Source organism: Mesoplodon mirus (assembly GCF_964341445.2).
Source record: "Mesoplodon mirus genome assembly, chromosome: 6".
NCBI lineage: Eukaryota > Metazoa > Chordata > Mammalia > Artiodactyla > Ziphiidae > Mesoplodon > Mesoplodon mirus.
This window is the reverse complement of record NC_138982.1, coordinates 60597328-60610490: the sequence shown is the minus strand read 5'-3', so window position 1 is coordinate 60610490 and position 13163 is coordinate 60597328. Positions and strand designations below refer to the sequence as shown.

Below are 13163 nucleotides of genomic sequence, written 5' to 3'. Positions count from 1 at the left end.
TTTTGATTTTGATGTATGTGTTCCTATATGTTTGGGGTATTTTTGACAAGGATTTGAAAAATACACATTATTCCAAAAAGCAGTAAGATGGCCTAATAATCTTTCAATAACATTTAATAAATACCCACTGAGGTGTTTGACTTTCATTGATTAGGCACTGTTCACTGGGGAAGGAGGAGGGCAGAATACAAAGACATACAAAAAATTGTAAAATCAGCCTTGCCCAGAGAACACCACTACCAAGCATTTACATATCTATCTATATATAGGTTTTCCCTGAAGCGGCAAGAACATGTAGTCTCCTCTTTATTATTATAATATCACTGAGAAGTAGATAGGGTAGGTATTATTCTCATTCTGAAGATGAAGATACAGAAGGCCCAGAGAGACCATGTGATTTGCTCCAATATACTTTAAATGAAAAATGAAGCAGCGAATGGTCTTAACCAAGCACTTATGTAGCTACAAAATCATGGCAAGCCCTGGGAGCAGAGGCAAGTCCTTCCATGTTGGCTTCTTGCTCTGTGCCACCCTGATTGCCGCCCAACAAGGCAGCACGAAGAACACAGTAAGCACCTTTCCAAGGACTTCTAGATACTTGGTATAGCCCCACCAAAAAGACTGGGCTCAGAGGATGGCAGAGGGTGTTTTACTGACACCCTTTATGTTCAAAATGGAATACTTCTGCAACCAATAATAATAAGAGCTTTTCCTCATCTAGGTCCTTCCATATGCCAAGCACAATGCTAAACACATAATGTACGTGATCACTAATCCTTGCAGCTCCCCTGGTAAGGCTGGAGGGGTGTTCCCATTACACTGATAGAGAAGGCTCGGAGAGATGAATTACATTGCACAAAACTGAAACATTTTTGTGAATAAGTAGGAAAGCCAGTTCTAAAGCAGTTATTTCTGGCCCCCAATCCTGGGCAGTTTCTCTTAGTTTTCATTTGTTTGTTTGTAGGAAAGTAGATCTTGAGGCTAGGACAGAATTGATAGAGGATTAGAAAGAACAAAAACGTTCTGCAGAAACTTCAGAACATTTGAGGCAGATTTTCCGAAAGAACAGACTGGTCTGAACGGTTGGTGAAAACTGAGTGACCCGAGCTTCTCTCAGGCTACGCTTTTTATGCCACCTGTATTCCACTGATATACAGCCCTTACACATGAAAATAGCCACCATGGTTATCAAAATAATGAAATATTTCTGTAGTCGTTGGTAAATAGCCTCTGCCCCAACTACCCTGAATATCCTCCTGCAGCCCTGGCCTCCTTCCAAAAGACCTTTCAGACAGCCCACTGGCCAGCAACTAAAGCATGAACAGTTGGTGCAGCCAGGGCTTCCAGGACCTGGCTCCAGAATGGCAGGAGTCCATTCTGATTGATCAGTAGTCATTACATATGATGTGTTAAATAGCTGAGTATCACTGTTAGGTCCTGTTCTTATAGCAACACGCAGCAGTGGGCAGTCCCTTATACCAAGACGCGACATTCTGGTGTGGGAAGAAAACTCTCTGCCACTGTGACTCTCACAGGCATATTTTCAATGGTCTGAGTGAGTGATTACTGTACTCCAAGCACTGAACATGTGCCTCATCTTTTGTGGTCCTTCATTAACTTTGGGAATCTTAAAACATAGCAGATTTTCTTATATTAATATTATTTGATTAAAAACATGTATATACTATATTTTTAATTCATTTTTTAACATCTTTATTGGAGTATAATTGCTTTACAATGGTGTGTTAGTTTCTGCTTTATAACAAAGTGAATCAGCTATACATATACATATATCCCCATATCTCCTCCCTCTTGCATCTCCCTCCCACCCTCCCTATTCCACCCCTCTAGGTGGTCACAAAGCACCGAGCTGATCTCCCTGTGCTATGCGGCTGCTTCCCACTAGCTATCTATTTTACATTTGGTAGTGTATATATGTCCATGCCACTCTCTCACTTCGTCCCAGCTTACCCTTCCCCCTCCCTTTGTCCTCAAGTCTAATTTCTATGTCTGCATCTTTATTCCTGTCCTGCCCCTACGTTCTTCAGAACCATTTTTTTAAAAATTCTATATATATATATATATATATATATATATATGTGTTAGCATATGGTATTTGTTTTTCTCTTTCTGACTTACTTCACTCTGTATGACAGATTCTAGGTCCATCCACCTCACTACCAATAACTCAATTTCATTTCTTTTTACGGCTGAATAATATTCCATTGTATATATGTGCCACATCTTCTTTATCCATTCATCTGTCAATGGACACTTAGGTTGCTTCCACGTCCTGGCTATTGTAAATAGTGCTGCAGTGAACATTGTGATACATGACTCTTTTTGAATGATGGTTTTCTCAGGGTATATGCCCAGTAGTGGGATTGCTGGGTCGTATGGTAGTTCTCTTTTTAGCTTTTTAAGGAACCTCCATACATGTATATACTATATTTACAGCAGCTGCATGCACATGTAAAGATATTGATAGATAACACTGCCCATCTTCTGAACCAGTAAATTTACCTTAGCTAGCTAGAAATCTTGAATTTCAGAGAGGATAGGGACCTTACACCCAACTCCCTCATCTGACAGGTAAGGAAACTAAGAGCCAGTAGACTGAGTCACTCAAGGACACTGAATCCCAGTGGCTTTTTTTCCCTCCCTTATACCATGTACTCACAGCACTTAATTTTGAAATGATTAATTACTAGATTTTAAAGATAATTAGAATATGAAAACCACTTGATTTATTGTGATTAAATGTAGATAATTATAATATCCTTATAAGCATTTAGTTAGGAAGTTATCAAGAGAGACATACTTTGGGGTGATATCTGACACAAAACACACATTATGTTCAGTTTTTTTAGCCCATGAGGCTGGCAAGTGCAATTTAGGTCAACCTAAATGTGGAAAATAAGTACCCGATAAACATTTACTATTTTAAAACTTGCTTCTTTTCCATAAAATAATTTAATAAGTGATATCATCCCTTAGTCTTCCTACACAAAATGAATACTAACTGGAATATTTCTAACCCCTTTAATACTAAATCATATATTTTTGCAGTTTAAAATAGAGAGAATTTTTGAGCAATGATAGATTTCTCCAGCTAACCCATAATATGGTATTTCAGCTCTCATACTTTGTTGTCCAGAATTTAGGAAAGTACTTTAAAAAATGAAGAAAGAAGAGGTGGTGGCAGGGGCGTGAAAGGTGGAAGGAAGAGTCATATCCCATGACTTAATTTAATTAGCTCATAACGTTCTATAAGACAGCTTGCATAGAATTCCACCAATTTTATTAGAGAAGCGTAATTTTTGGTTTGAATATATTGAAACAGAACAAATCAGTTAACTCTGTTTTCAAGCATTTTCATAAAAATTTTGCTTACTATCTATAGAGACCAAAGCACATATCCTTAATAATAAGTAAACAAAAAATAAAATATCATTAAGAAACCAGACTCAAGATATTTATATATTTCTTCTTTCAATAAAATTCCCCGCATATTTATTGATACATAAGTCAGCTTTTTAAAAAATGACCAAATATGTAGGGACATAAAGATGAACCAATTAGATAACGCTGCTTTGTATTTTCCTTGCAGTGAGAAACTGTACATATTTTGATAAATGGACACAACTCCATCCAGCAAATAGCTCTGTGTATTGTGGTGGATTCTTGTGCAATTACAGAATTTTGTTGGAATGCCCAGTGGTCTCTAGATAAATTCCTTCACCCTCTATGGTAACAACTTGTCAGGTAGACTCATTTCCTGTTTTTATCTAAGCACTGAAAGAACATGAGCGACCTTCATGAGTTTGGGACAAGTCACACTACGATCCATTTCTTACGATCACAAATTTTTAAACATGAAAGGCAACTTCAATATTTAATTTCTTAACTGAATTCTACTCACCCTAAAATACACTTTGGCTCAGTAAGTAGTTAATAGAGAATAATTTAACAGCAAAACCATGTTGTTTTTTCACATATATTAACTACTTTTTCTTTAAAGAGTTTGGGTTTTAATTCTGCTAGAATTTCCTGTGTTCTTCCACACCAGCGTCATAGGAAATCCTAGTGTTCTCAAGATTTCTTTCATTTCATTGCACCTGCTTTTCAGGATCAACAAGTTAGTTTACAAGCTTGAAGTCTCAAATTCAACATACTTACTTGTGGGTGAAATAAGAATCCTGGAGAAGGTCTCAAGTATTTCTCTTTTAAAGCTTCAAGTGGGTCAGTTAGTTTTCTTTTCTCTACTCTGAAAGGTTAAAATTAGATTTTGGAGATGAATCAGTCTCATATATCAATCCCTGCATACTCGCTGACATTTAAACAGCTAACAATAAAGCAAATGGTAGGTTGCTGGGAAGCACACTAATAAAAATATAAAGACATCTGTTCAGTTCTTGAAGAATACTCCTGGCACTTCTAGGCGCTCAGAGAAAGAAGGGTCTTTTTATAATGGAAAATCCTATTGAATGACTAGTAATAATAATAATGAGGAAATGTAAAAAATGAAGTCATGAAATCAGAGGATTTGGTCACAAATTTGTACCTTTCCATTTTAAATGTACACAAAAAGGCTTGGTGATTTCAAAAGCATAAGAACAGGGTTCATTTTAAAAATTAAAGTCATTTTCTATCAAGAAGGTGCTTCCTCAAATCGTCATCATATTTCTTCTACATTTGTGAATGTCAGCAGGAGCGTTTCTAAGCGAACTACACACCCTGCTAGCCGCTCTCAGGCATAGGTATCTTCTTTTCGATACTGCTGCTGATAAACAGAGTAGGTTAAAGGGGGGTGGTAGGGAGAGGATGAGGAACTTTTTGAAGACGGGGAGAGACATTATCAAACTTATAATATAGCCCTTCTGCTTTAGAAATGTTTGTCATTCTATTTTCTATTAATCATATAGGAAATGACATCGTGGACTGAATTAATTTCCTTCATGAACTGTTGGTGATTTCCTTTTAAAAACTGTGAAATAAGTATACTTTAAAATAGAATCAAAACGAATAAAAACAGCTCCCACTTTTTTTTTTTCCCCCGGTACGCGGGCCTCTCACTGTTGTGACCTCTCCCATTGCGGAGCACAGGCTCCAGACGTGCAGGTTCAGCGGCCATGGCTCACGGGCCGAGCCGCCCCGCGGCATGTGGGATCTTCCCGGACCGGGGCACGAACCCATGTCTCCTGCATCGGCAGGCGGACTCTCAACCACTGCGCCACCAGGGAAGCCCTCCCACTTCCTGAAATTGTACGTATGCTATGTTTTACATATACTATTTCACTTATTGAAATAGGTGCTCTTATACCCATTTGATGGATTAAAAAAAGTTTAAGACATGAGAAAGCTGAGATTTCAACCCAGGTCTTACACTAAAACTGGTAAGTTTAGGTCTTTCATGAGTTTGGTAAAGTGACATGCCTAAAGCCTCAATTGACACTAATGTACCAGAGAAAAGATTGAGATTAGAGACAGCAGGAGGGAGGTCAGGAGGTGATGGAGAAGAGTGGAATGGGTGTATGAAGGAACTGGAAGCCCATTGCCATTGGAAGGGTCTAAGAAAGAGAGGCTGAGAACTTATCTTCACAAAGGGCTGAGACATACTGCTGAGTTGGAAATACAACCTTACTGGCCATGTGTAACATATGAGCTACACACAAAATATGGAAGATCTGTTTTTCCTTCTTTTTCTTCCTCTGCCACAGAAATGAAAATATAATAATTGTTTTAAAAAAAAAAAAGTGCCCAAGCATGGTAATGATGGCTCTGAGACATTTTTGTACTGTCCTTTTCTATGCCCCTTGTCATGTTCAAGTAACATACTGGCAATGTTCCTTGGTTAATGCATTGAAGATAATAAAGGTAGAAAAAGAGTTTGAAGGGAAAAGAGTTTGCAGCTGTGGTACCTATTAAGTCATAGGCACTCAAAAAAAAATATTGTTGAATGAAGGAATTGAACAAAATTGTCTCTTGATAAAAAAAAAAGAATCAGGCAAAAATATCAAATTCTCCCAGCTTAAATAAGTCCAATAAAAAATTATCCACATTTTCCATTAACTCTTGACAATGTTCACGATTTGAATGAGAAAGTAAATGGGAAAATTTGTGGTAATATTTAAAATACATCGCAAATTAATTATTGTTATTCATACACTTTGAAGAAGACTAGTTTTTAAAAACTAAATCTTTCTGAATGGTCGAGTGTTACAGAGTACTGTCTAAGAGGCTGTTTATTAGCATATATTCCCCCCAAAAAATTTTTGGATGCACCAAAGGAAACTGGATAATGAAGGCATTAAACAGAGATGTGTTTTTTAAGCTGACCACTCACATTATATACAAAGCATTTTTGTGAATAATATTTCAGTTACATGGGGTTCCTAGGAGATTTATTTAGAAACAGAATAGGACCAGTACTTATTAAGGATGTGTTGGTAGGTTAACAAAGAGGAAACGCTTGCTATGTCCCATCTCATTCCAAATAACCTGACCCATTCAAGTACCAACACATATTTGCATTAATCCTTCAGGAGCCTCATTCTTCCGCCACTTGACAACTTGCTTTAAATATGGCTTTCCCATATTTTCCACTTAAAAAAATGTGTTTAAAAATAAATTTATTGTCAAGGGAAAGAACTCTGTGGGCCTATTCCAAAACCCCAAATTCGGAGACATCCAAAAATAAGTCCAAACCTAATGAGTTGACTTTCCGAATAAAAAATGAACTCACCAGATCAAACAACTTTACTTTCTGCTTTATAAGAATAATAAAAAAGGTTTGTTAAAAGCCGTAACTTTATAGTGTGAAAACTACCTTTCATTCTTCTGTCCACATTTAGCGGTCTCCCATCCACCCTTACCTGTAAATAGGGTCCATGAAGAAAGGAGTGGGTCTAGCATGCTGTAAGGAACCATCAGATGCTGGTCTTGGTTCACCGTTGCCTCCTTTCTTTTCCCCAAACACGTGGTTTTTACGAGGCTCTGTCAGCTTGGTCCCACTGGCTCTACTCCTACTGCCCATACTTAGATCCAGGGGTTGGTCTTGGCTTGTGGCCGGCGTCACTGGAGGCTTGGCGGGTACTGGGGTCAAGGGCTTCTCGTCCTTGCGTTTAGTGGTGAGATCAAAGGGAGACTCAGAGCTGCCCTTCTGCAGTTTCTTTACTTCACTTGGTGACTGGGGTTCCATTTTCAAAGGTAACGATCTCAAGTCTCTATCAGGAAATGGGTACATTGATTGAGAGAATGCTGGAAAAAACGGGAGGGGAAACATGGAAGGGTAAGGTAAAGCTCCAACTTTTTTGTCTTGCAGCCCCACCAGTCCTGCTGAACCAAAGTATTTCTCAGCAATAGAAGCAATAGCCTTTATAGAATCATTCACAGCTCCTGACACCGCAGTCTGCTCCTCTAAAGATGGTGAGAAAATGGAATGATTGCTGTATTCTTTCTTATTATGTATTGAAGCCAGATTCGGAAGAGGGCTTACTTTGTCTTTGAACATTTTACCATTTTCTTTAAATTTCTCTTTATCACTTTCAATGTCACTTTCCAGGTCAGAGCCCGAGGTGGTTTCCAGGTCACTGCCACTTGGCGTACTGACATCATCAAGGTCACTACTCTCTGACTGGTCACTGATTTTCTCAAGGGGCCTCTCTTCAGAGGACCTCTCGGGCTGGAACTCCACTGGCTTATCGTCCCCTACAGGTGGGTGTTTAGATAGTGCCTTCAAAATATCCTGTGTAGCTGGCAGTATCTGAGGATGTGTCATGAGGGGACTTTGACTTTTGTTTGTCTGTTCAGTACTTGACAGTCCTTTAACAGGAGAACTAGCAGGTATCAAAGGAGGCCTGTGGTACAAGCCGGAAGGAAACAGACCAGGGAAGCTAAAAGAAAATCCAGGAGCTGTTGGAAAGGTAAGACCAGCAGGATGCCTATTGGCGCCAAAATAGTCAGCAAGGCCCGGGTTGGCATGACTCATATTAACCATGGACGTTTTATCCATAGCTGGGGTTCCAGGAAGTGAAATGCCTTGGCCAAAAAATCCACCTGCCGCAAAATGGTTCTTGCCCTCACAAAACCTCCTGTGTTTATTTAAGGAAGACGTAGTGCTGAACATTTGTCCACAGTCTTTGCACTTGATTTGGGTTCTGCAATCAGCATGCATGCGCTTATGACGACAAAGGTTTGAAAACTGAGTATAGGATTTATGGCAGACCTCACCTGTGTGCAAACAACAAAAAAGAATCTCAGGCTTTATGGCAATTGCTTCTGAATTTAGCATGTATCACAATTGGTTTACCCCAAATTTCAATTAGGAAGCCAGGAAAAGATGTTGGAGGCACCAAAGTGGGTGCTCCAAACACAGAAAACCCCATTTCACTAGATTCCAAAGCAAGGCATCCAACCTGACAAATGTCTTGAGACAGCACAAATATTTCATATATATATATAAATATTCTGTCATCCCCATTGCATAATATTTTGTATCATATTTGTGTATTTAAATATTAATTAAAAAGTCAAATTCCAGCATGCATTGATTCCCCACCCAATTACTACACTAACAGAATCTTTACGATTAAATTCTTAAGATGTACTAAACATTAAACAGAACAGGAACCCCTTTAAAATTTTAGACCACTTAAAGAATTCTATATTGTAGGCATCAACACAAAATAAAACAGCCTTTCCCTCGACTAGAAACTTCACCTTTATTCCCTCTCCCCTTGGGGAAAAAGCCCGTGACTGCTCTACTATTATTTAATTTGTATTATATCATATGCTCTCATCATTCACACATCAAAGCCACACAACAATGCACATTGTGTATTCTGAGACATTTTTAACAATCATTTTCATGATTTGAGAAAGACTGACATAACTTACAATGGCGCTATTTTAAGCCTGCAAAGGAAACTAAATTGAATGTAGCCCATCCTGCATTGCTGGTTCCCATGAACTATGATCACGTCCTCTGACTTCCCCTCACACCAGTGGTTGTGCTAACCTTCCTGCATTTATGAAACCCCGTCCTTGGGAAACATGTCCACTTGTTGTCATATCTTCACGGGTTATCTCCGGGCTTGACTTCTATGTGGTACAGCCAACTACAGTAAGCAGGGGAGAGTGTGCTGAATGCTATAATCCAGTAAGAACACAGCAGTGGGTGCAGCTGGGAAATAACTCTCGTCCCCGAGAATTTGCCAGAAAAGTAAAACATCTTCTTCCTCATATATGTGTGAATAGATCTAAGTACATTTTAAGATGGAAATCCATAACCCTTAATAATTCCTTTGCTAGGTAGGAATCTTACTCAATACACGCCTGGCAGGATTATAGTATCCATTTCCCAAGCATCACAGCTTTTACGTTACTTTAATAAAGATGAGTTCCCTTTATGTGTGAGCTTACTTTCATGCTTCTGTGCATGTTTAATACATGCAGAAACATGATATGCCTTGTTGGTAGTTGTTGAAACCAATTTATATAAGAAATTAAATTGAAGACAAAATGCAACATTTATTTCTTTCACGTGATGACTGCCTTTAAGCTCCTAAGTCAAAACAATAACAATTTAAAAAGAAAATTCAAAGAAGATTTTATAGACCTTCAGTCATACAAAACTCATCCAGACAGAACTTGGATTACCCCACACACAACCAAACAGGAAGTACCAAGTGATTCTATGTCTATTTCTTTTACCACTAACAATTAAAATGCATTGCTACACTTATCAATGTGCTTAGTAATATTAAAGGAGCTTTCAACTGTGGAATGATTTATGACATTGTAGAGACTATAACATACATTTTAATGGGAAGAGAAGATGTGAGTGATTTCTTTTCAAGTTATTCTACTGGAATATTGACCAGAGTCTGCTTTAAAAATATATACTAGTTAACCATATACAATAAATACACATACTGTTTAAATTCTTTGATACACTAATTAAAACCATATGAAGTAGAGGGTAGAAACATGAGACTTTTGCTAGTTATACTAATTCAGCTATGAGCAATAACAAGAAACAGTAAATAAAATATTGATGGAATTATACATGTGCACTCACTAAGAAAGTGACACCTCTCCTCTGGGCATTAAAAGGCGTTGAGAAAAGATCTTGATGGGTATTCAAACAAGGTATAAGTTTTTGAAAGGTTAGCAATGTTTTACCAAAGAAATGTTGCTCTCTACACTTCTTTCTAATAGCTGGATAGATTTAAGAAAATCAAGAGTCACAGAGGTGCATCTGAATTTCCTGGTTATAGGCTCTGTTACACCAGTGAATGGTGTTTGTATCAGGTCCCAAGAACACAGAATCTGGGATGTCTCCTTAGGCAGAGGCTTTGTTTTTCTCACTTGAAGATCTTGCCTGGCCCACCACAAACCACCAGGCCTCCAGGTAAGTGGCTCAATTGATGCTGCAGTCTATACTCTACTGTAATCTTCTCAGTAATAAGGAATTAGCCAGCAGTTAACATTGCATTTTTCTAGTTATTAAACAAATTAAGAGGTATTTTGAATATATTCAGCCTATTAGAGCATGTGGTTTCTATTTGGGAAGGCTGGAGGTTTCTGTAAAGGCAGTGAGTAATTGCCTTAGCACTGATGACTCTGGGCTCAAGCTTGGTGGCACACTGTAATAAGAGACAGTTGCCATAAACACACCAGGGGGGGTAAATCGTGGTGTGTGGCCTTCTGGTGAGAAACAGATATCAACTCTAGGTGAACCTCCTCCACTCCAAAGTCTCCACACCAACTCCTCTTTTGTTCTGAAATTACACGGCTATTATTCACAATTACCCCATGGTCCTCTGTCAGATTTTATATTTGAAGAATGCCATCTGCTATTTAAATTTACCAATAATTACTGAAAATACATTCATGGGAAATAGTCTGCACAATCTGATTGGAAAGGGACACCCTATAGTGCTTTAAAGCAAAACACTTGATTTCAACACAATTAAAATTACAGATCCCAGAATTTTAGATGATAGGAATTTCTATTTTCTGACTTTTACTTTAAATAATAAAGAAAGCATTAAATGGGTGATCATAATTCACTGTGGTCAATTCCTCCCTATTTTCCACCAAAACATGAGAAATTTATCCAAATTCATTTCTGAAAAAATCAGAAATAAATGAACTATGTATGTCTGTAGCACTTGCAAGTACATTTTAGGGCATTACGACCTAGAGTCAGGAATGTCTTTTTGAGACAAGAAGTCTAAAATTTCCATTGTATACTTTATTTCCCATGACTTTCAACAGTGCTTCCTCAAGGGAGACTAGAGAGCACCCTTTTGTTTCTCTGCTAGGCCTCTTTACTCCACCAGGGAACAGAAGAACATATGAGCAAAACAGGATGCTAGGGTAAGCTGGAAAGGGAAAGAAAAGCTCTCTTGGTGCTTGGAAACACAAAAGAGGGCTGTGTAAAGGCAAAAAGGAGGAGCGCTAGTCTCTGGCATCTCCATGTTGGCACTGAAAATTAGGTTTTTTTCCATTGGGTCCTGTAGTAGTGTCTCATATACCTACTACAAACCATCAAATATTTGTCAGAGAAACTGTTTTGCAAGGGTTCCCAAGTCAGAGGTTTTGCCAACTCCTGAGTATGTTTCATCCAGTTCTATGCTTATCTGGATCCAAAATCTGTCTTAAATTTTGTAACACAGCTCAGTGAGTCACTGCGTTTATATGCCCAGCCGAGCAATAGATGAAAAGAAGTCCAGAGTCGTTGCCCAGATGGACTAAGAACAACTGATTTTCCATATGAAACATTTCAGCACAATACAGAGAAGAGGGGTGGGTGGACAAGAGAGGCAAATGAGGGCTGAGCTGTACTTGTACTAAAGCGCTCTGTACAAGGATATTCTAAGTAGGTGGTCAGATTGGATGTCCCCTGGAAATACACTGCCCGTAAATCTGCTTTAGTGCAGTGGGTTATAGAAGCAGCATGTCCAGCATCAAAGTAAATATGTTCTGCTTTTCAAGTAACTGAGAACTACCGATCTGCAACCTGTGATCAGCAACAAAGGGTAGATTAAAGGGCATTTTATCCCACCCCCGACATACACACACACACACACACACACACACACACACACAGTCCTAATAAGCCTCCTTGCCAGGTGGGGTTCTCCTAGCTCTTTCTGATCCAGAACAGGTTTTTCTCACTTCATCTTGTTTAGTGGTATCTGCGATTTGCTGTTTTACAAAGCCACACACATTTTCAGTATGAGACAAATCTCGTTGTCTCTATTAAATCCCACAATCTGGGGAGGCTTCCTTTACATTATTTAACGACTTCTCTACCTGTTATTGATTCCATCTAATAGAAAACACCCCAGGCATCATAGACAAAACACCATAGATCTGGTTATAAAAGACTTTCTTGTAATAGAAAATAGCCCAACTGGATGAGACCATAAATCGCTAATCCAGAGGCCCCCCTCATGGCCATGCGTGGCCCACCCTCCTGATCACAGTGCCTTTTGGATAAGAGACAGTTGCAGGAAGGAGGGCTGGAGTGTGAAAAACTTACAGATAAAGGGCTTCACACTGCTGTGGATGTGCTTGTGTTGTTTGAGGCCCGACGAAGTGGCAAACGTTTTGCCACACTCCGGGCACGCGTGGGCCCGGGCACCAACATGCTGAGAGCGGATGTGCCGCTGAAGGTTGCTAGGGTCCGTGAAAACCTGCTAGGAAATGAGTACTGATTAATCAAGAAACTTAATTCTAGGACACAAGAAAGAAGACCGGGAATAACTCAAGAAGGAATTTTGTGTATTTGTTTTGTTTTTATTTGTTTACCCAAAGACCGAAAGAAAGTCATATTTCCAAAGTGTCAGCCTCTCTAGGGTCAGGACTTACAAATTATTCAGTTTTGTATACTTAGCACAAAGTACCCGTTGGTATCAGTTGAACAGAATAATTAATGGCATTGTTAGAGCATATTCAAGGGCTTTTTGATTCTATTTAGAGTGAATAGAGTTGGATAATAAAATGCAGGCCATGACATTATTAAAAAATGGTGTGCTATTTACACGCTTTAAACAAAGACACACTATGTACAATATTGGGGGGATTTTGACTAAAGTATCCCAAATCTATTCAAGGAGTTCCTCTAGGGTATAAATTCTAACACAGTGTTT

General features: G+C 38.7%; 1 protein-coding gene across 8 annotated transcripts in view; it reads right to left on the bottom strand.

Moving 5' to 3' along the window:
• LOC309806369 (histone-lysine N-methyltransferase MECOM) overlaps positions 1-13163 on the bottom strand; it is a 168319-nt gene that overhangs the window by 24970 nt on the left and 130186 nt on the right. For 5 of the 8 annotated variants that reach the window (XM_082625161.1, XM_082625164.1, XM_082625166.1 and 2 more), the window contains exons 6-8: positions 12554-12710; positions 6876-8232; positions 4180-4267 (exon numbers count right to left, since the gene is read on the bottom strand). In XM_082625161.1, the coding sequence (XP_082481287.1) occupies positions 4180-4267; positions 6876-8232; positions 12554-12710 (1602 nt within the window). The remainder of the gene's footprint in view (positions 1-4179; positions 4268-6875; positions 8233-12553; positions 12711-13163) is intronic. The other 3 variants (XM_082625163.1, XM_082625165.1, XM_082625168.1) reach the window with 2 other exon arrangements.